Raw genomic sequence first — 27,456 nt, 5'->3', positions numbered from 1 at the left:
CCTGCCACTTAAAGCATTACGCTAACTGCTAGGCTACTATACTGCCCCTGAAAAACAGCAGAATGTTATACTGTTCAAAGAACTAACCAGTTTTAGAGCCGAGCGAGGCATAATACATTTAATTTGTTTTATGATAAATAGATTTGAGGCATTTATAAAACTAACACCAGTATGACAAACACAGGAGATTCTGCAGAGCAACACACAGAAAATGCTCGTGGAACTCAGCAAATCAGGCAGTATCCATAGAGGGGAATAAACAGTGGGAATGTTTCAGGCCAAGGCCCTTCACCATGACTGGATGGGAAGGGCGAAGCAGCCAGCGTGAGGAGATGGAGGGAGAAGTATATGAAGGCATACCGGCTGTGTGGTGGAAAAAGCACAACAGCGCCTCATCCACCTCAGACAGTTGAAGAAGTTTGGGATGGGCCCCCAAATCCTACTGTATATGAAGGATGTAAGTAATGAAGTCAATTCAATTCATACATTTGAAGCAGAATTCTGGCAATTTCTATCATCAGTTAGGATGAAACAGGGACATTCAATCCCTCCTGATTTATTTCAGCTAGTAATAGAAAAAGTAAAGATTTTAGCAATATAAGCTGATGGTGTAACAATTGGTAGTATTTTTAAAAGTGTATTTTTGCTTCACCAGCACATATTGTATCAAGCTCTGTGCTGTTTCCAAAGCTACTCCTCCAAACATTGTCGATTGAGCGTACTCCACACATGCCTTGAAATAACTTAAATTCTCAGAGGGATTATCACAGTTTAAAAAAAAATTGAAGCCATGTTACAATTACAAGCCATGCAGCACCCGTATGTGCTTGGATCTGAATATATAAGCCAATGTTAAACACTTCAATATTGTTTCAGCTATTGCTACATTATCTCCCACACCAACTTACTCTTATTTAATAGCACAAAACTATTTATTATTCAGTAGCAACACACAAAGAAGCTGCAGGAACTCAGCGAGTCAGGTAGCATCAGTGAACGGAAGTGACAGTCAATACTTCAAAGTTCAAAGTAAATATATTGTCAAAGTACATATATATCTGCTCTGAGATTCAGTTTTTACAGGCATTCACCATAGAACAAAGAAATACAATAGAATCAGTGAAAAACTACACACAAAGACTGACAAGCAACCAACGTGCAAAAGATGACGAACTGTGCTAATACAAAAAAAACAAATAAAATAGATAGATAGATATTGAGAACACGAGTTGTAGAGGTTGTTGCTGTGGCACCATTCAACCAGACTTTTAATCTCCCAAAATGCTGATTTGTCACCACCTTTCTGCGTCATCTGGACTGTAGAGAAAGAGGGGAAGACAGCCAGAATAAAAAGGTGACGAGGAGTACAGCAAGAGCTGGTAGGTGATAGACAGATTCAGATAAGGGGTTGATAAGCAGGTAAAGGATGGGGTAAGGGGAAGGGGAAAGAATTTTGCTCCACTGCTTTCCCTCTCATTTTCATACTCTCCCCTCTCTTCCAGTCCCAACAAAGGATTTTGACCCAAAACATCGACTGCTTATTTCCCTCCTTAGAGGCAGCCTGACTTGACTATTGCCACAGTAGGTCTGCAGCAGATGCAATCTCAATGGCCCTTCACACAGTCTTAGATCACCTAGACAATACAAACACTTATGTCAGGATGCTGTTCGTTGACTATAGCTCAGCGTTTAACATCATCATTCCTACAGTCCTGGTCAATAAGCTATGGAACCTGGGACTCTGTACCTCCCTCTGCAATTGGATCCTCGATTTCCTAACTGGAAGACTACAATCTATTTGGATTGGTATTAATAACTCCTCCTCGCTGATGACGAACTCTGGTGCACCTCGGGGGTGTGTGATTAGCCCACTGCTCTACTCTCTCTATACACCTGACTGCATGGCTAAGCATAGCTCAAATGCCATCTATAAATTTGCTAATGATCGTTGGCATTGTTAGCAGAGTCCCAGGTGGAGACGAGCCGGTATACAGGAGCAAGGTATACTAGCTAGTTGAGTGGTGTCCCAGGCAAAACTTTGCACTCAGCACCAATAAGATCAAAGAGCTGAATGTGGACTTCAGAAGGGGTAGGGCGAGGGATCACGAGTCAATCCTAATAGAGGGATCAGAGGTAGAGAGAGTGAGCAATTTCAAGTTCTTGGGTGTCAAAATCTCTGAGGATCTAACCTGGTCCCAACATATCGATGCAGCTATAAAGAAGGTAAGAGAGCGACTACATTTCTTCAGGAGTTTGAGATTTGATTTGTCACCTAAGGCACTTGAAAATTTCAAACAGATGTACCACGGAGAGCATTCTGACAGGCTCCATCACTGTCTGGTATAGGAGAGTGGGGGCTACTGCACAGGATCGAAAGAAGCTACAGAAAATTGTAAAATTAGTCCACTCCATCTTCATAGTCGCCTTCATAGTATCCAAGCAGCGGGGTCTCAAAACAGTGGTGTCCATCATTAAGGACCCCCAGCACCCAGGGCATGCCCTTTTCTCATTTTTACCATCAGGTAGGAGGTCCAGAAGCCTGAAGGCACACACTCAGCGATTCAGGAACAGCTTCTTCCCCTCTGACATCGATTCCTAAATGGACATTGAACCCACTACCTCAATTTTATTACTTCTGTTTTTACATTATTTTTAATTTAACTATTTAATATGCATATATATACTTACTGTAATTGATATACTTGTTTATTTTTTCCTATATTATCATGTATTGCATTGTACTGCTGCTGCTGCTAAATTAACAAATTTCACGACGTATGCCGGTGATATTAAACTTGATTCTGATTCTGATCCACTAAGTTCCTCCAGCTCCTTTACGTGTTGATCCAGCTTTCCAGCATCTGCAGTCTTTTTATGTCTCCTTATTTTTCAGTAGGTAGTCTTTCTGGGTTCCCTAAATCAGTACATTTATCATGTAGCTGCAAGAAAAATTGACCTTCAGATGGATTTCCCACTGGTTCAACAGCTTACCCAACAGTGTTCTCCTGATGTATCCCATAGCAACCAAGCTCCCAAAGGCCAGGCTGGAAAGTTTTGTAAAAGAAATAATTACCAGTAACCGCAGCAACAGAACTAATTGAAAAGCGAAAGCTTCATTCACAGTTTTTAATCTCGCCAGCGCTGGTTTTATCCAAAACTATTCACTCACATTCTTTTAAAAAGATCTTTTTTTTAAAGACTAGCTTTATTTGTCACGTACATTGAAACATCAAAACATACAGTAAAAATGTGTCATTTGCGTCAATGACGCACACAGTCTGAGGATGTGCTGGGCAGCCAGCAAGTGTTGACAGACTTCTGGCACTAACATAGCATGCCCACAGCTTACTAACCCTGACCTGTACGTCTCTGGAAAGTGAGAGGAAAAGGGAGCACCTGGAGGAAACCCATATAGTTATGGAGAGAACTTCCTATTTCCTACTCAGACACAAAATATATTACTGCCTCACAAAATGCTGGAGGAACTCAGCAGGCCAGGCAGCATCTATTGAAAAGAGTACAGTTGATGTTTTGGGGGAAGATCCTTCAGCAGGACCTTTTGAAGGGTCTTGGCTTGAAATGTCATCTGTTTATTTTTTTCCATAGTTGCTGCCTGACCTGCTGAGTTCCTCCAGGATTTTGTGTGTGTTGCTTGGATTTCCAGCATCTGCAGATTTTTTCTTGTTTGTGATACAATCTCCTCCTCCTTTACAGTACACATGTTTTCATCTCAAGGGCTGGAAATCACTTAGCCACTGCTTTCCATTTTATAAACTCAAATGGGAATGTCAGCATGAAGTCTGGATTGTTTTATTCTGCTAGCCTGTTTGAAACGAATGGAGAGAGGCGCATAGTTAGGTTTATTTAAATACTCAATAGTCGTCCAGGAATGCCAAGCTAAGATCGAATGGGGTTTAGGCAGCCTTCACTGTACAAAGCAAAGGGTATCTTTGGACAATTTTTTCCCCATTGGCCTTGAAGGAGAATTGCTTCTTGCTCCAATCCCATAAAATTGTATTCTCATTGTCATGGCTTGTTCCTGTGCATTGACACAACCAGCTCAGTCAGCGATGGGAGAAAAATAAACTCATGAAATTATGCAGTACACAAGGTCAGAATCAGAATCAGATTTATCACCGCTGACATACAGTACATTAAAAAATTAAGTTACGATAAGAAATATAAAATAGTTGTGTCGCTGTTACCCAGACATTTTCTTTGAGCAAACACTATAATTAGCCCCCTTCAATATTCTCCTTGCTTTTTCAGGGGGATGGATTTGAGATGGTGGGAAGGGGAACTGATATGCCTATGAGCTGTGAAGACTAAAATTGCCTTTGCTTTCTTTCCTCCCTGTTGGAATTAATGAAGCATGTATAAGAAAAGGTCAGAATCCACCATTGCATATTCTAATAGTGTAAATCATAATGTATGCATAACATAACTGATAAAAATTCAGGTAAGCATTGAATGGCTGATTAACCAAATTTGTTCAGAAAAGCACTAAAAACATGGTTGGGGGAAGGTAATGAAATATAAACACTTAGACAATGCAGCTCTAAGCATAGTCTCAAAGGTTTGTCTTGAAAACATGTTTTCTTGACTTTGGAAGCATTTAGAGAAAAATGCTGAAAGAAAGTAGCATACTTAATATAATTAAAAGCAGTGATAGAAGAACAGACAACAAAATAATAAAGCAATAAGTAATTATAATTTAGTTGTGATCTGTAAGATTTGAAATCCGGTTAATAATCAATTGAAAACAACATTTAAGTTAAAACAACACACATAAAAGTTGCTGGTGAATGCAGCAGGCCAGGCAGCATCTCTAGGAAGAGGTACAGTCGACGTTTCGGGCCGAGACCCTTCGTCAGGACTAACTGAAAGAAGAGCTAGTAAGAGATTTGAAAGTTGGAGGGGGAGGGGGAGATCCAAAATGATAGGAGAAGACAGGAGGGAGAGGGATGAAGCCAAGAGCTGGACAGGTGATTGGCAAAAGGGATATGAGAGGGTCATGGGACAGGAGGCCCAGGGAGAAGGAAAAGGGGGAGGGGGGGAAAACCCAGAGGATGGGCAAGGGGTATAGTGAGAGGGACAGAGAGGGAGAAAGAATGTGTGTATAGAAATAAATAACAGATGGGTACGAGGGGGAGGTGGGGCATTAGCGGAAGTTTGAGAAGTCAATGTTCATGCCATCAGGTTGGAGGCTACCCAGACGGAATATAAGGTGTTGTTCCTCCAACCTGAGTGTGGCTTCATCTTTACAGTAGAGGAGGCCGTGGATAGACATATCAGAATGGGAATGGGGCGTGGAATTAAAATGTGTGGCCACTGGGAGATCCTGCTTTCTCTGGCGGACAGAGCGTAGGTGTTCAGCGAAACGATCTCCCAGTCTGCGTCGGGTCTCGCCAATATATAGGCCACATCAGGAGCACTGGACGCAGTATATCACCCCAGCCGACTCACCGGATGCAGTATATCACCCCAGTCGAGTTAAAACTTGGTCTAGCAGGGGCTTCAAACTGTGTTTAATAATGAAACAAATGTATGAATTTACAGTGCACCACAGCTCCCATCACCAGATCCTGCAACTTGGTGCACAATTACTTATGTGCTGTAGATGAAAATTAGCAGGAAACAGCTAGCACAAAGAAATTTATTTTTTCAGAGAAAGGGACCAAAGGAAAAGTGAACTCTTATTCTTCAAAATATATCTCTAACAGTTTTAGCTTTAACTAGTTATTGGATTATTATGAACCATGACAACAGTTGATAGGAATGACAAAAGATCACACAATGAACCAAACTTCAATGCTCACAATACACAATCACAAACCTATTACTGCACACTCTCCTCATGCAATCGGGTCACTGGGGAAAACTGGCTTTTCTTTACAAAAGGGAGGGAGTGCATTCTGCTATAATGAATGTTTTCAGCACTCAGAATCGGAATCAATCCAAAAGTAAGGTTAAAAATATGTGGTCAAGGTTCCGGGATTTTTAAGAATAGAAGATGACAAGAAAAGAATCACAGAAGCCAATACGATCCCTATAATCTTACTTCTGTAAAATAATTTAACTAGTTCTGTCAAACTGAAGTGCGCAGAGCCCAATAATAATCTCATTTTATATTTTTTAAAATCCATTATCCCAGAACTCAGTGTATCTCCATACTAGAAACAGGATCTGAATTCCCTAGATTTGTTACTGTTGTGTTCTAATGCTGACCAACTATTAATCACCTACGTAAATATTGAAGTTTCCTATATATATAAAAATACAGTAAAAGGGTCATGCATGGAAGTGTGGGGCTTATTCAGGACAACAACGGATTCTTGCAGATGTGAGGAGTGTTAAAGTACTAAATGAGCACTTTGCATTTGCTTTCACCAGGAAAGAGAGTGTTTCTAAAGTGATTGGGACTTCAGACATACAGGTGTCCCCCGCTTTTCGAACGTTCGCTTTACGAAACCTCACTGTTACGAAAGACCTACGTTAGTTCCCTGTTTTTGCTAACAGAAGGTGTTTTCACTGTTATGAAAAAAGGCAGCACGCGGAAAAAAATCAGCGCACGATAAAAGGCAGCGCGCGCCCCTTGCAGCCGCTCTCCCTGGGACGGCATTCTCGCTGGCATTGCCTAAACACGTGCTTGTGAGCAGCCGTTAGCAAGATGAGTTCTATGGTATCGGAAAAGCCTGAAAGAGCTCGTAAGGGTGTTACACTTAGCGTAAAACTAGACATAATTAAGTGTTTTGATTGTGGTGAACAAAGTAAGGACGAAGTGAGCTTGGCTTGTGGAAGTTGACGAAGATGATGTTGAAGAGGTTTGGCATCCCGTGAACAAGAACTGATAGATGAAGAGCTGATGCAATTGGAAGAGGAAAGGATAACAATCGAAACCGAATACAGTAGCAAACGGACCAAAAGTGAAGTCATCCAGGAACTGAACGTGAAGCAACGGCGTGAGATTTTCGCTGCAATGATAAAGTATGACTTTAATTTTGAAAAGGTACGTCGGTTTAGGGCGTATTTGCAAGATGGTTTGAATGCTTACAAAGAACTGTATGATGGAAAAATGCACGAGGCTAAGCAGTCAAGCAAGCCTTCCACATCAGCCACAGCAGGCGACGAACCTTGACCTTCGACATCGAGGCGGGCAGTCATAGGAGAAGATGAGCTGCCTGCCCTAATGGAAACAGACGACGATGAGATGACACCTCAGTGTCCCACCACCTCAAACCCCAGGCCGCGGACAGATACCGATTTGCGGAGAATGCAGCGGTAGCCGGGAGGCACCCAGCACATCTTTAAGAAAAAAGCCAAAATAAATATGCTAATTAATTAGGTGCCGCCTGGCACGTAAATGTCGGCTCAGATCAGAAGCGATTGCCAATTTCACTTACTGTAAGTAATCGGCAATTGCCTCTGATCTGGGCCAACATTTACGTGCCGGGCGGCACCTAATTAATTAGCTTATTTATTTCGGCTTTTTTTCTTAAAAGATGTGCTGGATGCATTCCGGCTACCGCTGTACCCCTGCATGCTTCGCAGATCAGTATCGGGTCGCTGCCCGGAGGGTGGGGGCCACTGCACCACCCCAACCTGTGACAACTCAGCCTAACACACCATCATCAGTGTGCTCTGCGCTGTCTTCCCGATTCCAGTGATACTACACTGTACATACATTATTTCTACTTTATATCGGCTGTGTATTTTTACATGTTATTTGGTATGATTTGGCAGCTTCATAGCCTAAAGGTTACTGGTGAGAGTGTTTTGCCAACAGCGCTTGTGTGAGATTTTCTGCCGAGAGCGCTTGCGCCGTGTTTTTACCGACGGCGCTTGCATGAGATTTTCGCTACGGAGAACAGTTCAGTAATGATTGTGGAAAAGTATTTCTACTTTATACAGGCTGTGTATTTAACATATCATTCCTGCTTTTACTACATGTTACTGCTATTTTAGGTTTTATGTGTTATTTGGCATAATTTGGTAGGTCCTTTTTGGGTCTGTGAACGCTCACAAATTTTTCCCATATAAATAAATGGTAATTGCTTCTTCGCTTTACGACATTCTGGCTTATGAACCGTTTCATAAGAACGCTCTACCTTCGGATGCAATAAAACTTGACAGCAGAGATGTATTTTATAAAACCGCTTGAACTTAAGACAAGTCACCAGGATTGGTTGCAACACATTCTACGATTTTGAAGGAAATATAGAAAATAAAACACAGGGACTCTGACCAAAATCCTTTAATGCTCTTCACGTATGGAGGTGACGCCAGAGCTCTATAAATGGCAAAATTTCAGTCGAAGCAAGCAGCTGAGAAGAAGGGAGTGAAGAAATCGGGTAGAAAAAGTTGTTTTTTTTAAAACACTGCTCGGGGAGAAGGGTCTGCACTGCGCAGGTGCGTGACATAGCGCGCCAAGGTTTAAAAAGAGAACTGTTCAACGGTTCTTGTTTCAGTTGAAGCAAGCAGCTGAGAAGAAGGGAGTGAAGAAATCTGGTAGAAAAAGTCGTTTTTTTTTTTAAACATTGCTCGGGGAGAAGCCAAGGTTTAAAAAGAGAACTTTTCAACGGTTCTTGTTTCAGTCGAAGCAAGCAGCTGAGAAGAAGGGAGTGAAGAAATCGGGTAGAAAAAGTCATTTTTTAAAACACTGCTTGGGGAGAAGGGTCTGCACTGCGCAGGCGCGTGACGTAGCGCGCCAAGGTTTAAAAGCAGACCACCATATACAGCTGCCATCGTTGGAGTGGACTGAGTCAGAGTGGGACGGCTTTGGCTCAACAGGCAGAGGCCAGGGTAGGTTCCAGTAAGTTTTTTGTTCAGAATGTTTAGAGCAGAGAGAATGCCAGGCAGGATGTTGGAATGCTCCTCTTGCAGGATGTGGGAAGTCAGGGAGCCCTCCGGTGTCCCTGACAATGACACCTGCAAGAAGTGCATCCAGCTGCAGCTCCTAGCAAACTGCGTTAGGGAACTGGAGCAGAAGCTGGATGACCTGTGGATCATTCAGGAGAATGAGGAGATTATAGATAGTAGCTACAGGGAGGTAGTTATGCCAAAGGAACAGAGGACAGGAAATTGGGTCACTGTCAGGCAAGGGAAGAGGAAAGGGTAGGCAGAGCAGGGTTCCCCTGTGGCCATTCCCCTCAACAACAAGTATACCGCATTGGATACTATTGGGGGGGGGGATGACTTATCTGGGACAAGCTGCAGTAGCCGGATCTCTGGCACTGAGTCTGGCTCTGCAGTGCAGAAGGGAGGGTGGAAAAAGAGGAGAGCAGTAGTGATAGGGGACTCGATAGTTAGAGGTGCAGATAGGAGGTTCTGTAGTCGTGACAGAGAATCCAGGATGGTTTGTTGCCTCCCAGGTGCCAGGGTCAAGGATGTCTCTGATCGCTTGCATGACATTCTGAAGTGGGAGGGTGATCAGCCAGATATTGTGGTGCACATTGGTACCAATGACATAGCAAGGAAGGTTGAGGAGGTCCTGGAGAGTGAGTATAGAGAGCTTGGTAGGAAGTTGAAAAGCAGGACCTCAAGGGTGGTAATCTCAGGATTGCTACGTGCCAGTGAGGGTAGGAATAGGATGCTCTGGAGGATGAACAAGTGGCTGAGGAACTGGTGTAGGGGGCAGGGTTTCAGATTTCAGGATCATTGGGATCTCTTCTGGGGCAGGTGGGACCTGTACAAGAGAGACGGGTTACACTTGAACTACAGGGGGACCAATATCCTTTCAGGGAGGTTTGTTAGTGCTATTGGGGAGGCTTTAAACTAGATTTGCAGGAGGATGGGAACCAAAGTGCCAGAGTTGACAGTGTGGCTGGGGTGAAAATAAATGATGTTAAAAGTTCAAGCAAATCCGCTAATAGAAAGGTTGTGAGTGGTGGTAAAAATCTTCTGAGGTGTATATATTTCAATGCTAGGAGTATTGCGGGGAAGGTGGATGAGTTGAGGGCGTGGATTGACACGTGGAATTATGACGTTATAGCAATTATTGAAACTTGGCTACAGGAGGGGCAGGACTGGCAGCTTAATATTCCAGGGTTCCGATGTTTCAGATGTGATCGAGGCAGAGGAATGAAAGGTGGGGGAGTAGCATTGCTTGTCAGGGAAAATATTACAGCAGTGCTCAGGCAGGACAGATTAGAGGGCTTGTCTACTGAGTCCTTATGGGTGGAGCTGAGAAACAGGAAAGGTATGGCCACATTAGTGGGATTGTATTACAGACCACCCAATAGTCAACGAGAATTGGAAGAGCAAATCTGCAGAGAGATAGCAGGCAACTGCAGGAAACATAAAGTTGTGGTGGTAGGGGATTTTAATTTTCCATACATTGATTGGGACTCCCATACTGTTAGGGGTCTAGATGGTTTAGAGTTTGTAAAATGTGTTCAGGAAAGTTTTCCAAATCAATATATAGAGGGACCAACTAGAGGGGATGCAAAATTGCATCTCCTGTTAGGAAACGAGTTAGGACAAGTGACGGAAGTCTGTGCAGGGGAGCATTTTGGTTCCAGTGATCATAACACCATTAGTTTCAACTTGATCATGGACAAGGATAGATCTGGTCCTAGGGTTGAGGTTCTGAACTGGAAGAAGGCCAAATTTGAAGAAATGAGAAAGGATCTAAAAAGCATGGATTGGGACAGGTTGTTCTCTGGCAAAGGTGTGATCGGTAGGTGGGAAGCCTTCAAAGGAGGAATTTTGAGAGTGCAGAGTTTGTATGTTCCTGTCAGGATTAAAGGCAAAATGAATAGGAATAAGGAACCTTGGTTCTCAAGGGATATTGCAACTCTGATAAAGAAGAAGAGGGAGTTGTATGACATGTATAGGAAACAGGGAGTAAATAAGGTGCTTGAGGAGTATAAGAAGTGCAAGAAAATACTTAAGAAAGAAATCAGGAGGGCTAATAGAAGACATGAGGTTGCCTTTGGCAGTCAAAGTGAAGGATAATCCAAAGAGCTTTTACAGGTATATTAAGAGCAAAAGGATTGTAAGGGATAAAATTGGTCCTCTTGAAGATCAGAGTGGTCGGCTATGTGTGGAACCAAAGGAAATGGGGGAGATCTTAAATAGGTTTTTTGCGTCTGTATTTACTAAGGAAACTGGCATGAAGTCTATGGAATTAAGGGAAACAAGTAGTGAGATCATGGAAACTGTACAGATTGAAAAAGAGGAGGTGCTTGCTGTCTTGAGGAAAATTAAAGTGGACAAATCCCCCGGACCTGGCAGGGTGTTCCCTCGGACCTTGAAGGAGACTAGTGTTGAAATTGCAGGGGCCCTGGCAGAAATATTTAAAATGTCGCTGTCTACAGGTGAGGTGCCGGAGGATTGGAGAGTGGCTTGTGTTGTTCCGTTGCTTAAAAAAGGATCGAAAAGTAATCCAGGAAATTACAGGCCGGTAAGTTTAACGTTGGTAGTAGGTAAGTTATTGGAGGGAGTACTAAGGGACAGAATCTACAAGCATTTGGATAGACAGGGACTTATTAGGGAGAGTCAACATGGCTTTGTGCATGGTAGGTCATGTTTGACCAATCTACTGGAGTTTTTCGAGGAGGTTACTAGGAAAGTGGATGAAGGGAAGGCAGTGGATATTGTCTACATGGACTTCAGTAAGGCCTTTGACAAGATCCCGCATGGGAGGTTAGTTAGGAAAATTCAGTCACTAGGTATACATGGAGAGGTGGTAAATTGGATTAGACATTGGCTCAATGGAAGAAGCCAAAGAGCGGTAGTAGAGAATCGCTTCTCCGAGTGGAGGCCTGTGACTAGTGGTGTGCCACAGGGATCAGTGCTGGGTCCATTGTTATTTGTCATCTATATCAATGATCTGGTTGATAATGAGGTAAATTGGATCAGCAAATTTGCTGATGATACAAAGATTGGAGGTGTAGTAGACAGCGAGGAAGGTTTTCAGAGCCTGCAGAGGGACTTGGACCAGCTGGAAAAATGGGCTGAAAAATAGCAGATGGAGTTTTTAATACAGACAAGTGTGAGGTATTGCACGTTGGAAGGACAAACCAAGGTAGAACATACAGGGTTAATGGTAAGGCACTGAGGAGTGCAGTAGAACAGAGGGATCTGGGAATACAGATACAAAATTCCCTAAAATTGGCGTCACAGGTAGATAGGGTCATAAAGAGAGCTTTTGGTACATTGGCCTTTATTAATCATAGTATTGAGTACAAGAGCTGGAATGTTATGATGAGGTTGTATAAGTCATTGGTGAGGCCGAATCTGGAGTATTGTGTTCAGTTTTGGACACCAAATTACAGGAAGGATATAAATAAGGTTGAAAGAGTGCAGAGAAGGTTTACAAGGATGTTGCCGGGACTTGAGAAACTCAGTTACAGAGAAAGGTTGAATAGGTTAGGACTTTTTTCCCTGGAGCGTAGAAGAATGAGGGGAGATTTGATAGAGGTATATAAAATTATGATGGGTATAGATAGAGTGAATGCAAACAGGCTTTTTCCAGAGGAAAGGGAAGAAAAAAACCAGAGGACATGGGTTAAGGGTGAGGGGGGAAAAGTTTAAAGGGAACATTAGAGGGGGCTTCTTCACACAGAGAGTGGTGGGAGTATGGAATGAGCTGCCAGATGAGGTGGTAAATGCGGGTTCTTTTTTAACAAGGTCAGTGGGACTAGGTAGAAAATGGTTCGGCACAGCCAAGAAGGGCCAAAAGGCCTGTTTCTGTGCTGTAGTTTTTCTATGGTTTCTAATTATTCCTTGTTCAAAAAGGGCATTAAGGATGAACAACTACAGGCCAGTTTGTTTAACTTTAGTGGTGGGAAAACCTTTAGAAACACTGATCTGAGACAAAATCATTTGATACCTGAGGGAAAATGTTTTAATTATGGATTCATTCAGGGCAAATGGATCACATGGATATAGAGCTGGCAAAGTACCTGAGCGTTGCTGAATGGCTGTCTTCTCAGAAATGGAGGAAGGTAAATGTGGCATTCCCCAACGTTCATTAGTTTTCTTTTGGCCTATCGTAATGATCTAGGCTCAAGGATACAAGTCATAATTACTACACTTACAAATGCCCACAATTACTGATGGCATAGTGATAAATTGTAGCAGGATATCAATATGTTGGTGAAATGGGAGTATAATGATGAAGTTAATGTAGTAATGAATATATGATGAAGTTTAATGCAAAGATCTGCAAGGTGGTGGATTTTGCCAAGTTAAATGAAGAGAGGCAATATTAGAACAAAGGATATAGTTCCAAAGGGGGTGCAAGAGTCATGGGAAAGCTGCTGGGCAAGTTGAAGTGGTTAATATGGCATACATAATTCTGAGCTTTGTTGGTAGAGTATAAAATCAGGTAAATCACAAGACCATAAGCCCATTAGATGTAGGAGCAGAATTAGGCCATTTGGCCCATCAAGTCTGCTCTGCTATTTCATCATGGCTGATCCATTTTCCATTTCAGCCCTAATCTCCTCCCTTCTCCCCATATCCCTTCATGCCCTGACTAATCAATAATCTATCAATCTCTACTTTAAACATACCTAATGACTTGGCCTCCACAACCGCTTGTGGCAATGAATTCCACAGATTCACCACTCTCTGGCGAAAGAAATTCCTCCTCCTCTCTGTTCTAAATGGACGCCCCTCTATCTTAAGATTGTGTCCTCTGGTCTGAGACTCTCCTACTGTAGGAAACATCCTCTCCACATCCACTCTATCAAGGCCTTTCAACATTCGATAGGTTTCAATGAGGCCACCCCTCATTCTTCTGAATTCCAGTCAGCAATGGCCCTGAGTCATCAAATGTTCCTCATATGACAAGCCATTCAATCCCGGAATCATTTTCATTAATCTCCTCTGAAGCCTGCCCAATGTCAGTACCAGTACATCCTTTCTGAGGTAAGGGTCAGAATTCTCCAAGTGAGGCCTCACCAATGCTTTATAAAGTCTCAACATTGCATCCTTACTTTATATACTAGTCCTTTCAAAATGAATGCTAACATTGTATTTGCCTTCCTCACACAGACTCAACCTGCAAATTAACTTATAGGGAATCCTGAGCAAGGAGTCTCAAGTCCCTTTGCATCTCAGAGTTTTGAATTTTCTCCATCTAGAAAACAGTCTACACTTTTAGTTCTTCTGCCGAAGTACTTGAGCATACACTTCTGGGCACTGTATTCCATCTGCCATTTCTTAACCCATTCTCCTAATCTGTTTAAGTCCTTCTGCAACCTCTCCGCTTCCTCAAAACTACAAACCCCATTTCCAGAAAAGTTGGGATATTTTCCAAAATGCAATAAAAACAAAAATCTGTGATATGCTCATTCACGTGAACCTTTATTTAACTGACAAAAGTACAAAGAAAATATTTTCAAACAACAGGAATTCTGCAGATGCTGGAAATTCAAGCAACACACATCAAAGTTGCTGGTGAACGCAGAAGGCCAGGCTGCCTGGCCTGCTGCATTCACCAGCAACTTTGATGTGTGTTGTAAGAAAATATTTTCAATAGTTTTAGTGACCAACTTAATTGTATTTTGTAAACATACACAAATTTAGAATTTGATGGCTGCAACACACTCAACAAAAGTTGGGACAGAGTTAAAATATGATTGAAACGTGCACAGAATATTCAAGTAACACCGGTTTGGAAGACTCCACATTAAGCAGGCTAATTGACTGGGTATCATGACTGGGTATAAAAGTAACGTTCATCAAAGGCTCAGTCTTTGCAAGCAAGGATGGGTCGTGGCTCACCCTTTTGTGCCAAAATTAATGAGAGAATTGTTAGTTTAAAAGGAACATTTCTCAACGCAAGATTGCAGAGAATTTAGGTCTTTCAACATCTACAGTACATAATATTGTGAAAAGAGCCAGAGAATTCAGAGACATCTCAGCACGTAAAGGGCAAGGTCGGAAACCACTGTTGAATGCGCGTGATCTTCGAGCCCTCAGGCGGCACTGCCTAAGAAACCGTCAAGCTACTGTGACAATTATAGCCACCTGGGCTCGGGAGTACTTCGGAAAACCATTGTCACTCAACACAGTCCGTCGCTGCATCCAGAAATGCAACTTGAAACTATATTACGCAAGGAGGAAGCCATACATCAACTCTATGCAGAAACGCCAGCGAGTTCTCTGGGCCTGAGCTCATCTCAGATGGACTGAAAGACTGTGGAACCATGTGCTGCGGTCAGATGAGTCCACATTTCAGCTAGTTTTCAGAAAAAATGGGTGTCGAGATCTCCGTGCCAAAGATGAAAACGACCATCCAGATTTTTAACAGCGAAAGGTGCAAAAGCCAGCATCTGTGATGGTATGGGGGTGCATCAGTGCCCACGGCATGGGTGAGTTGCAAGTATGTGAAGGTACCATTGACTCTGAGGCGTATATTAGGGATTGAGAGAGACATATGTTGCCATCAAGGCGACATCTCTTATTTTATGCTTATTTCAGCAGGACGATGCCAGATCACATGCTGCACGGGCTACAACAGCGTCGCTTTGTAGACACAGAGTGCGTGTGCTTGACTGGCCTGCTGCCAGTCCAGATCTATCTCCTATTAGAAATGTATGGCACATCATGAAGAGGAGAATCAGGCAACGGAGACCACGGACTGTTGAGCAGCTGAAGTTTTATATCAAGCAAGAATGGACAAAATTTCCAATTGCAAATCTACTACAATTATTATCCTCAGTTCCAAAATGATTAAAAAGTGTTATTAAAAGGAAAGGTGATGTAACACAATGGTAAACATGCCTCTGTCCCAACTTTTGTTGAGTGTGTTGCAGCCATCAAATTCTGAATTTGAATATATTTACAAAATACAATTAAGTTGGTCAGTAAAACTATCGAAAATCTTTTCTTTGTACTTTTGTCAGTTAAATAAAGTTTCACGTGAATTAACATATCACAGATTTTTGTTTTTATTGCATTTTGGAAAATATCCCAACTTTTCTGGAAATGGGGTTTGTACCTGCCCCTCCACCTATCCTCATACTGTCCGCAAACTTGGCCACAAAGCCATCAATGCCGTCATCCAAATCATGCTGAATATAAAATAACTGGGTGAGCCTCAACAGGAGCAATATGTTAATATCTGGTTACCTCAATCTGGAAATGATATGAAGATATCAGAGAGAGCCTAGGAAAGATTTTTGAGAATAAATATAATCATATATACTAGAGACCAAGAATACAAGAGAGAGGCTGGTACTGCTTCCTTTGGAGAAAGAAGAGCGAAGATTGATAACAGCACATAAAATCAGTGATCTGGGCAGAGTTAATATAGAATACTCTTCCCCTGGAGCAGGACTCAAGTTCCAAAGGTCACAGATTTTTAAAAAACTAAAGAGAAAGAGAACTAATAGTGAGAAGAGGAAAAACAATGACCTCTACATAATGCAGCAGATGATTGTTATCTGGAGTGCTCATGAAAATGTGAAGGAGACTGGTTCAAAATCGTAATCAGGTTTATTATCACTGGCATATGTCATGCAATTATTGTTTTGCAGCAGAGATAACAGTGTAATACGTAAAAATATTACTATAAGTTACAATAGGAAATATAAAAAAAATAGGTAATACAAAAAGACAGGAAAATAGTGAGGTGATGTTCATGGTCCATTCAGAAATTTGATGGCAGAGGGAAAGAAGCTCATTGACTGCACCTGAGTACAGTCCCGTACCTCCTCCCTGGTGGTAGTAATGAGAAGAGGACATGTCCTAGATGATGAAGAGATCCTTCACGATGGATGCTGCCTTCTTGGGGCATCACTATTTGAAGATGTCCTCGATGGTGGGGAGGCTAGAGCCCATGATGCCACTGGGGGTTTCAAGATAGAAATGGATAAATGTATGGTGAGGAAAAATCTATGGAGCATGTGGAGAAATAGTACGGATGGAACTCTGGTGGAGAGGTGGTAATGGACTCTTTCTATGCTATAAACATTGTATTACCCCAATTCAACTTTCTTTTTCCCTCTTTCCTTTATCCATCCAATCAAACTAATTGATTTTCAGTCCTGCAGGCCTCCTGAGCTCAAGCTGCCTCTCGTCGGATCTTACTGCATGCTTTGACTGTATCTACTCCTGGTGCCTGGCTGGATATACCTGCTCAGGTGTATGGGGTGTCAGGAAGGGGTAGTACCTCTGGTGGGGGAACATGTCGCGTCCTTTTCAAGGCGGTTAGTCCACCTTTGGTCCCCACCTGGCACTCAGCTCTCACCTGTGGCTCCCCGTAGCTGTTTGCATGCGACAGCGGCCACACCCCGGGCAATGGATTCGACAAGCCGGCTAAACCAGGTGAGGGTAGCCGACGGGTCTCAAACCCTCGGTGAGATAGGGAGTTGTCTATCCCAGCATGAGAAGACAGACTCCGGCGGATTGAGCGGACGAGACCAATGGAAGGTCCAACAGTCAAGAAGGTGGTGTCTGCAAGCGTCGTGGAACGCGTAGAGCAGGACAAGACACAGAAGATATCCTGGTCATCCACTGCGTCTAGTCCCATCTCCAGCCGTTTAGACTCTGTCTTGCCACTGGATCCAGATGGGAATTGGGAAGAGAGAGTGAGGCTGACGCTGCGCAACTCTCCCTCACTTAAATCCAAATCACGCGCTAGTCTCGACACCATCATAATGGTGTCAAGGTCCTCATCGATGTCAATGATGGACGAACAAGCACCTGCTCAGATAATGCCTCTTCACCATTAGCGAAATTCCAAGCATCTGTGCAATTATAGAGGACAGGGCACCAAATTATAAATCACTGAGCTAATCTGACGTAAGCAAAGCTCCTCAGTTCTTGATGCAACAAACCCAAAAGTTGCAAACAGCAAGATCTTGTCAGGTAAGCAGTTTCTAGCTCACTAGACTACTTCTTCCATGCCCCAGGGTAAAAGATCAGTTGAGTCTGAGCAGGGCAAGAGAGAAACACAAGAAAACAGGAGCAGGCAGAGGCCACTCAGCTCCTCAAGGTTCCCTTGCCACTGAAGTATGTGATCTACCCTGAGCAAGAATAGGAAAGGGGTCAGGGCTGGGGCTGAGGGGGCAGGAGAAGGGGTTTGGAAAACAAAAATACCTGAACAAACTAATGCAAATGAAGGAAAGCAGAAAAATCACTCAGCTGCCAAAACTTGGATCTGCAATTTTTAAAATCCAAAATTGCAACATACAACAGCAGCCTGCACTTATGCATGCAAGGTGCCAAAGCCAGCTGCTGCACTTGTACAACTGAACAAAGGTACTGATAAATACGTGTAGGTCAAGTCCACCAATATATCATTCATAAACTAAGAAATAGAGTTGAAGATCCAGATCCAAAATAGTTCAAAAGGGAAAGTCGATATTATCCTGGGGAAATCAGCAATTCAATCAGTACCCTGTTAATTGATAGGTGAGTGAGTTCTAAAACTAACCTTGCTTATTACAAAACACAGATTGGATTATAACACCATGGCCCGACTGAATGAGTTGCAAATTCAATTCAAATCAAAGACTAGTAACAGTAATGCAGTTTCAAGGCAGTATTCTCATGATGAAGACAGCAAAGTAAAAAACAATAAAAATCATTAGGGCAAAAAATTCTCTTACCTTCCCTCCATCGTAATACTGTTAAGAATTGGAGCAACACCGTTTTCTCAAGACCAGTTAGAGATGGGCAACAAATGCTGGACATCAGCACTGCACTTTCTCTGTAGCTTTATTCTACATTCGGTTGCTTCTTTAGCTTAGACTTGATGAAGTTCTCAGCCCGAAACATTGACTATTTATTCCTCTCTATAGAGAATATTGCTATTGTTTTACCTTGTTCTACCTCAAAACATTGTGTGATGATCTGCATGAACTTTATGCAAGCTTTTCGATGCATTTCTGTACTTGTGACAACAATAAAGCAATTCTAATTCAAAATTTAAAATATTAAAAAAAACTATCTATTCATATGAAGCAATGGCCCACAGCTAAAGTGGCCATAATTATAGGAAGGAATAGCCCATCTTATTTCAACAGCTGTTTGAAGGCAATTATTTGGGGATAATAAAGAGAAATGGACTGAAGACATTTATTCTGTATCCAATTCACATTTTACCAACTTAGGTTTTGCTTTAAATTAGATTAGTTTTACTTGTCACATGTACATTGAAAGATACAATGAATTACGTCATTTGCGTCAACAACCAACACAGTCCAAGGATGTGCTGGGAGCAGTCCACAAGTTTTGCTGGAGTTCTGGTGCCAACATAGCATGCTCTCAACTCACTAACTCTAACCTGTATATCTCTGGACTGTTGGTGGAAACTGGAGCACCCAGTGACGGGGAGAATGTACAGACTCCTTACAAACGGCAGAATTGAACCCAATTTGCTGCCACTGTAGAGCTATGCTACCATGCCACTACAGAATGCTTCCCAAAACCAAGCATTTCAACTTTCAAAGAACAATAGCTATACCCTCTTGACATACATTATAAAGCATGTCATTATTTTGATGTCATATTTACATTTTCAAAAAGTGGATAATATTTAATGTTAGTGACATTTATCCCCAACTTCTATTCTCATTCCGGAATAAAAAGAGGCAACCAGAATATATACACAGTATATAATTTTACATCTTACTTTTAGGCTTGTGTTGGACCTCGGTTGGCTAAGGTCATTGAATTTCCAGTTTTCTGTACCAGGTGTCTCTACTCCTTCCCTCTGTGCATCTGGTGTGAGAACATCCCCTCCAGGTAACGGGAAAAGACCCAAGGAACGCGGTGGCTCCCTCCTGTTTACAAAGGAACAAACAAGGTGTCACAACAGCAAACTTGTACATGGTGTTGGAGCTGTACTTAGCCACACAGTTATAGGTGTAAATCGAGTAGAGCAGGGAGCTAAGTACACATCCCTGTGGTTCCTGTGCTGATGGAGATTGCGGACGAGATACGTTTGCAAATCTGAACTGACTGGGGCATACAAGTAAGGAGATCTATGATCCAATTGCACAAAGGGGTATTGAGGCGTTCACTGATTAGTTTTGAGGGGATGATGGTTTTAAATGCTGAGCTATAATCACTAATACATGGCTAAGGAGTTGGTGTAGGAGGGAGGGCATAAAATTTTTGGATCATTGGACTCTCTTCCAGGAAAGAGGACCTGTACAGATGGGACAGTTTGCACCTGAACTGGAAGGGGCCTAATATCCTAGTGGGAAGGCTTGTTAATGCTGCATGGTGGGGTTTAAACTAGAGTTGCAGGGGAATGAGAACCAGAATGCCAGAACAGTTAGTGGAGAGGTTGTGGAGGCAGATGTTGGTAAGACCTCAAAGTTAGGAATCAAAAGGTTGAGCATGGTGCAACTAGTGTCCTGAGCTACCAAAATTTTAATGCAACAAATATCGTAGGAAGGGGAGGTGATTGTGCTGAAGATAAGGTAGCTGGTTTACAAACAGAGGCAATGTATAGTGAGGAGAGACTGCATAATTACAGTCAACAGGATGAGTTAAAATGTAAAAGGCGGACAAAATCGAAACAGGTGAATTTAGGACTTGAAGTGTTATATTTGAATGTGCATAGTATATGGAATAAGGTAGATGAACTTGTAGTACAGTTGCATATTGGGAGGTATGATGTAGGCATCACTGAATAGTGGCTGAAAGAAGATTATAGCTGGGAGCTTATCATCCAAGGATACACACTGTATTGAAAGGACAGGCAGGAAGGCAGAGGGGGTGCCATTGCTTTGTTGGTAAAAATATGCAATCAAATCATTAGAAAGAGATGACACAGGGTCAGAAGGTGTTGAATCATTGTGGATAAAGCTAAGGAACTGCAAGGGTAAAAAGACCATGATGGGAGTTATATACAAGCCCCCAAACAGTAGTAAGGATGTGGCCTACGAATTATAACGGGAGTTAGAAAATGCATGCCAAAAGGGCAATGTTACAATAGTTATGGGGGACTTCAATATGCAGGTAGATTGGGAAAATCAGGTTAGTGCTGGATTACAGGAGAGGTAGTTTCCAGAGTGCCTATGAGATGTCTATTTTAGAGTAGCTCATGGTTGAGCCCACAAGGGGATCAGCTATTATGAATTGAGTGTTGTGCAATGAACCAGAATTAATTAGAACGCTTAGGGTAAAGGAACCCTGAGAGGAAAGTGATCATAATATGATCAAATTCACCCTGAAATCTGAGAAGGGGAAGCTAAAGTCAGATGTATCAGTATTACAGTGGAGTAAAGGGAATGACAGAGGCATGAGAGAGGAGCTGGCCAGAAATGATTGAAAAGATCACTGGCAGGGATGATGGCAGAGCTGCAATGGCTGATATATCTGGAAGCAATCTGGAAGGCACAGGATATATACATCCCAAAGACGAAGAAGTGTTCGAAAGGCTAGATGACACAAACATGGCTAATAAGAGAAGTCAAAGCCAACATAAAAGCCCAAGAGAGAACATGTAACAGGGCCAAAATTAATGGGAAGTTAGAGGTTAGGGAAGTTTTTAAAAACCAACTAAGAAAGTCATTAAGAAGGTAAAGATGAAATATGAAAGTAAGCTAGCCAGTCATACTAAAGAGGATAATGCAGTGGCTGATTGGCAGGAGGCAAAGAGTGGGAATAAAGGGAGCCTTTTCTGGTTGGATGCTGGTGACTAGTGGTATTCATAGGGGTCTGTGCTGGGATCGATTCTGTGTACGTTTTATGTCAATGATTTGGGTGATGGAATTGATGGCTTTGTTGCAAAGTTTTTCAGATGATATGAAGATAGGTGAAGAGGCTGGTAGTTTTGAGGAAGTAGAGAGGCTACAGGAGGACTTAGACAGATCAGGATCCTGGAATGGCTTGTCATATGAAGAGCATTTCATAGCTCTGGGCCTATATTCACTTGAATTCAGAAGATTGAGGGATGACCTAACTGAAACCTGCCGAACGGTGAAAGGGCTCAATACAGTGGATGTGGAGAGGATGTTTTCTATGGTGGGAGAGTCTAAGACCAAAGGACGTAGCCTCTGAATGGAGGGGCATCCTTTTAGAATGGAAATTAGGAGGAATTTCTTTAGCTAGAGAATGTTGAATTGGTCGAATTCTTTGCCACAGAGAGCTTGTGAGGCTAAGTCTTTACGTATATTTAAGGCAGTGATTGATAGATTCTTGATTGGCCAGAGCATGAAGGATATGGGGAGAAGGCAAGAGATTGGGGCTAAGATTAAAAACTGGATCAGCCATGATAAAATGGCGGGAGCAGACTCAATGGGCCAAATGGCCTAATTCTGCTACTATATCTTATGGTCTTAAGTTTTGCTCTGTTCCTAAACTCAGAAAAATTGTCTGATTACCCAAAGTATTGATTCAAAGGGTCAAAGTTAGATGACATTGATGACACTTGCACTGACCATCAAGCACCCACTTACACTCCATGTCCGGAGGCGCCAAGTTGATACCGTGGTTAAGAAAGCGTCTGATGTATTGGCCTTTATTTGTCAAGGGATTGAGTTCAAGATCCGTGAGGTAATGTTGCAGCTCTACAAAATCCTAGTTAGACCACACTTGGAATATTGCATTCAGGTCTGATTGTGTCATTATAGGTAAGATGTGGAAGCTCTAAAGAGGGTGCTGAGGAGATTTACCAGGATGCTATTCATGTCAGCTCATATGCTGTATCTCAATCTCAAAAACTGTGTTAGTCTAATCTCCAAACTTGTACATTAATTGAGCTCAATGCCTGATTTATTTGACTTTATAAATCAGATGACTGAGATTCTACAGTATCTGACCAACACAAGTGAATTTTTTTTTAAGTGCAATCGTGAACAATAGATCAGAAATGCTGATCAAGTCAACTAGTCTCCAAAGAGAACTCTGATAGACCAATCAGATGGTTCACTGCTGCTCAGCGGTAGAAAACAAAAAAATCATATGTACAATTAAGAAACATTAAAAAAATAGTAGAAATACTGGACTCATGATGATCATGATGAAGTCTGCTGGAGAGAGACATTTATACACATGCTGTCCTCCATAATTCAAAGAGATTGAAAGATAAGATTGCAGGGTGACAAAACATGGCAGGAGCACTTGGAACTAAAAACTAATCCCTACTGGGAGAAAACAGCACCTGTTCTTTCCACACCGTTTTCCAGCAGTTTAAGGACTAAGTCCAGCCGGAACATAACTCACAAGTGCTCTTGAAAGTCAGGTATTAACCCTACCTACCAACAACCAAGCATTGCCATCCTGGTCCCATTCACGATAGCTTATGAAGAAGCCTGTGACTTCCCTCCCAGAGATGATAGGTGTTTGTGCACTCGACTCTCGAAGGCTTGGACCCCATCATCGCAGATGCTTCCAACCACAGCATCTGGAAGGCTGTTCCAAATTCTGACAGCACACTGAAGGAAGCTTCTACCCAGTGTGTAAATTCTCGCATCAGGCATAGAAACAGCAGGCATAGATAAACTTGATGGTGTGGTGCTCCGTCTCTCATAAGATGAAGGCGGCATGGTGCGAAGGTCTGCAGGGCTGTGGCTAGTGTGCATTTTGTTCTGATAGAGAAAGAGTTTCATTATCAGCTCTTCCCAAGTTCTTGATGTGAACACTGAGCTATTTCCACTGAAGACAGAGTCATGGTGATGTTCACTGCATATTACGAATACATTAGTCAGCACTACTGCAATAGTTTTTTTATTCATCCCTGGTTCTTCAAAATGTTTTCAATAAAAAAATGTTTTAATAAAAATAGTACTGGCACATGCTTGTGTGCTCTCACTGAACACCTTAAGGAGTTTTAACTTCATTTAACAAATTAAAACATTGCTGAACATAGAATCCCCAATGACTGATGATCATTGAGTTGTTTTGTGGCTACATATAAAAACTAACATACAATTGAAATATTGCTGGTGCATTCTTATAGAGTTGCAGAGATGCACAGAACAGAAACAGCCCTTCAGTCAATCAAGCAATCATGCCCAACCATCAACAAGCTATTTACATTGAGGCCCTCCATTGGTCAGGGTCAACCATGATAAGACCATAAGACACAGGAGCAGAATTAGGCCATTCAACACATCAAGTCTGCTCCACCATTCCATCATGGCTGATCTCTAAGCCCACTCAACTCCATACACCTGCCTTCTTGCCATATCCTTTGATGCCCTGACCTATCAATTTCCACCTTAAATCTACCCACAGACAGCATCAACCACAGTCTGTGGCAGATTCACTACTCACTAGCTAAAAAAATTCCTCTTTACCTCCGTTCTAAAAGGTTGCCCCTCAATTTTGAGGCTGAGCCCTCTAGTTCTGGATACCCCACCATAGGAAACTTCCTCTCCACATCCACCCTATCTAGTCCTTTCAACATTCGGTAGGTTTCAAAGAGATCCTCTGCTGTCTTCTAAATTCCAGAGAGTACAGGCCCAAAGCTGCCAAATGCTCTTCATATGTTAACCCTTTCATTCCCGGAATCACCCTTGTAAATCTCCTCTTGACTCTCTCCAATGACCTCATATCCTTTCTGAGATATGGGGCCCAATACTGTTGACAATATTCTAAGTGCGGACTGACTAGTGTCCTATAAAGCCTCCACATTATCTCCTTGCTTTTATATTCTATTTTCCTCGAAATAAATACCAACATTGTATTTGCCTTCTTTACCATAGACTCAACCTGTAAATTAACCTTCTGGGGGTCTTGCATGAGGACTCCCAAGTCCCTCTGCATCTTTGAAGTTTGAACCTTCTCTCCATTTAGATAATGGTCAGCACTATTGTTCCTTTTACCAAAATTCATTATCATACATTTCCCACTGTATTCCATCTGCCACTTTTTTTGCCCATTCTTCCAATATGTCCACATCCTGTTGCAATCACATAGCTTCATCAGCACCACCTACCCCTCTGCCTATGTGATGGCCACTAAGCCATGAATTCCATTGTCCAAATCACTGACAAACAATGTGAAAAATAGTGGTCCCAATACTGACGCCTGAGGAACATCGCTAGTCACTGGCAGCAAACCAGAAAAGGCCCCTACCTGACAGTTATTCCTCTATCCAGGCCAGTATTTTTCCTGTAACGCCACAGTATTTTATCTTGTTAAGCAGCCTTATGTGTGACACCTTATCAAATGCCTTCTGAAAATCCAAGTAAATGACATCCACTGCCTCCTTTGTCCATCCTTTGACTAACCCGTCACTTTTAACACATGGATGAATATCTGTGGCAACCATGTAAATACAACTTAAAAAGCTAAAATAGCTGGGACCAACTGAAGGAAAGGTCTCAATAAGCAAATATATTGACTCAAAGGATTACAAATTTAAAACCATGCAACACAAAATTATTAAGTAATAAATGAAGATACCTTTTGAAGGGGCATAATTGTAATTACCACTGAATCTCCTAATAATTAGTGCAAGTTGATATTTCCTTTTTCCTAGTCTAATCAAATACAGTGGATTCCGGTTAATTGGGACACATCAGGACTACTACATTTTAGCCCAATTAAGCAGTTGCTCAAAATAGCTTTTTTAGGTGTCTCATGGGAAAAAAACAAAATACCGTTTAGCTGGAGAACAATTTATGTAACTAAATGAAATAGAAAATGAATACAATAATACTAATATCTCTACAGTACTATAAAAACTGTGTATTAGTTCCTAACAGTTAGAGGAATTCATTTAGTGTACAGTATCATATTCTTTTGATTGACTGAATATGAACGCTTAGTGCAGATAATGGACTGCCATTAAACAATGCTCTCGACTATTGCATCCTCTAAATCTTCATTTTCATTGTAACATTCAAGATGATTGGCGATACCTTCAAATCCTTTGTAATTCTTAACTTATTGAAGTTGCAAAATTGTTTCATTTTCATTCCTAGCCGTTTCTGGCATCTCCAAGCCTGAACGCTTGAAATCACGGTGAGCAAAACAGTTCCGAATTGCCTTTCTTCTTATTTCTTGCCAACTATCAGTGACAAAAAAACACTGCTTTTTGAACATAAACACAGACAACTGAAGTTATTTAAAAACTGTTCGGCGACAGTCTCTAGTCCCAAATAAGCGGCATAGTGTCCTAAATAAACGAAGGGAATCTCAGCTATTTTCTCAATTAGTTGTTGTTCTTTAAATGTTCTCCCAAATAAGTGATTAGCCCTGATTAACCAATTGCTGAACAAACTGTTTCAGCTGAGTGACCTTACAAGGCAGATAGTTGCTATTTTAATTATGTCTGTGAACAACAAGGTTCCTTTCTGAACATTTGATTTCCATATTTAACAGAAATAATAGCAAACTCAGCATGCAGCTCAGAGTCTGTAATATGGCATTAACTACATGAAGCAGCTATTTAAGAAGAATTTAATTTGCTGTTTCATTTTGGATCTATCATTGCCAAAATACATGACCAATCTCAGTAGGAAACAGTAACAACAAACAGGCACGTCTAGGTATATTGTACATACAATATTTTCCAAATTATACTTTTACATTAAAAATGGAAAAAAGACACTCAGCTATAATTTTGCTACATCAAAAATATATTTTCTCAATAACTACATCTCTTTCCTGAAGTCCAATGCCCACAAATGATGTGGTCTGGACAAGGTTACATAACAACTGAGATGCTACTTCCTTTGTATTACTAACCCTTTGGAGAAGAAGTCCATAATTCATTGGAGGCTTTCTAAGATTAGAACAGAATGCGTTTTGGGACCCCTGCTGATTGCGATTTTTATAAGTTATATAGATGAGGATGAGTTCATAATTATGCAGATGACATGAGGGTTTGTGGTGGTGTGGATAGTGTAGAAGGTTGTTATGGGTTGAGCTGAGAAGTGGCAGATGGTGTTCAATGTAGAGAAGTGTGAAATGATACACTTTGGAACCAGGCAGAGTACAACTTAATGGCAGGATTCTTAGTATTGTGGAGGAACAGACATCATTGTGTAAAAACAAACTTACCGTGAATCTCCTACTTCTCACACCACCCCCACCTTATCTTAAGGCCAGACCCACTGGTATTTGACATTTCCACCCCGGCTGGAGAAAAAAATATCTATATACATATCTATGTGTTTCAGAATTTTATAAACTTCTAGGAGGGTTCCCCTCAGCCTCTGATGCTCCAGAAAAAATAATCCAAACCTGTCCAATCTCTCCTCATAAGTCATCTTCTCTATTTCAAGCAACTTCCTGGTGAATCTCTTCTGCACCCTCAGGTGAGTCTTCTTTATCACTCCCATCTACTTGTGCTGCCACTCTCAGGGTGTATCCCAAAATCCCTCTGTTCATCAGTGCTCCTCAGGGTTCAGCCGTTTACTGATATGTTCCTCCTACATTTGATCCCCAAAGTGCAATATTTCAGACTTATCAAGATTAAATTACATTGGCCAGTTCTCCACCCACTTTTCTAACTGGTCTATGTTCTACTGAATCCTTTGACAATATTCCTTACAACTGCACCAATTTTTGTATCATCAGCCTGCCTAC

At 41.8% G+C, this 27,456-nt stretch overlaps 1 protein-coding gene across 3 annotated transcripts in view; it reads right to left on the bottom strand.

Annotated features, from left to right (window-relative positions):
* Positions 1–27,456, bottom strand: part of spag9b (sperm associated antigen 9b) — a 300,349-nt gene that overhangs the window by 99,647 nt on the left and 173,246 nt on the right. For all 3 annotated transcript variants that reach the window (XM_063030689.1, XM_063030690.1, XM_063030691.1), the window contains one exon: positions 19,595–19,745. In XM_063030689.1, coding sequence (XP_062886759.1) covers positions 19,595–19,745 — 151 coding nt within the window. The remainder of the gene's footprint in view (positions 1–19,594; positions 19,746–27,456) is intronic.

Source organism: Mobula hypostoma, chromosome 22 (assembly GCF_963921235.1).
Source record: "Mobula hypostoma chromosome 22, sMobHyp1.1, whole genome shotgun sequence".
NCBI classification, from domain to species: Eukaryota; Metazoa; Chordata; class Chondrichthyes; order Myliobatiformes; family Myliobatidae; genus Mobula; species Mobula hypostoma.
This window is presented reverse-complemented; position numbering and strand designations above follow the sequence as displayed.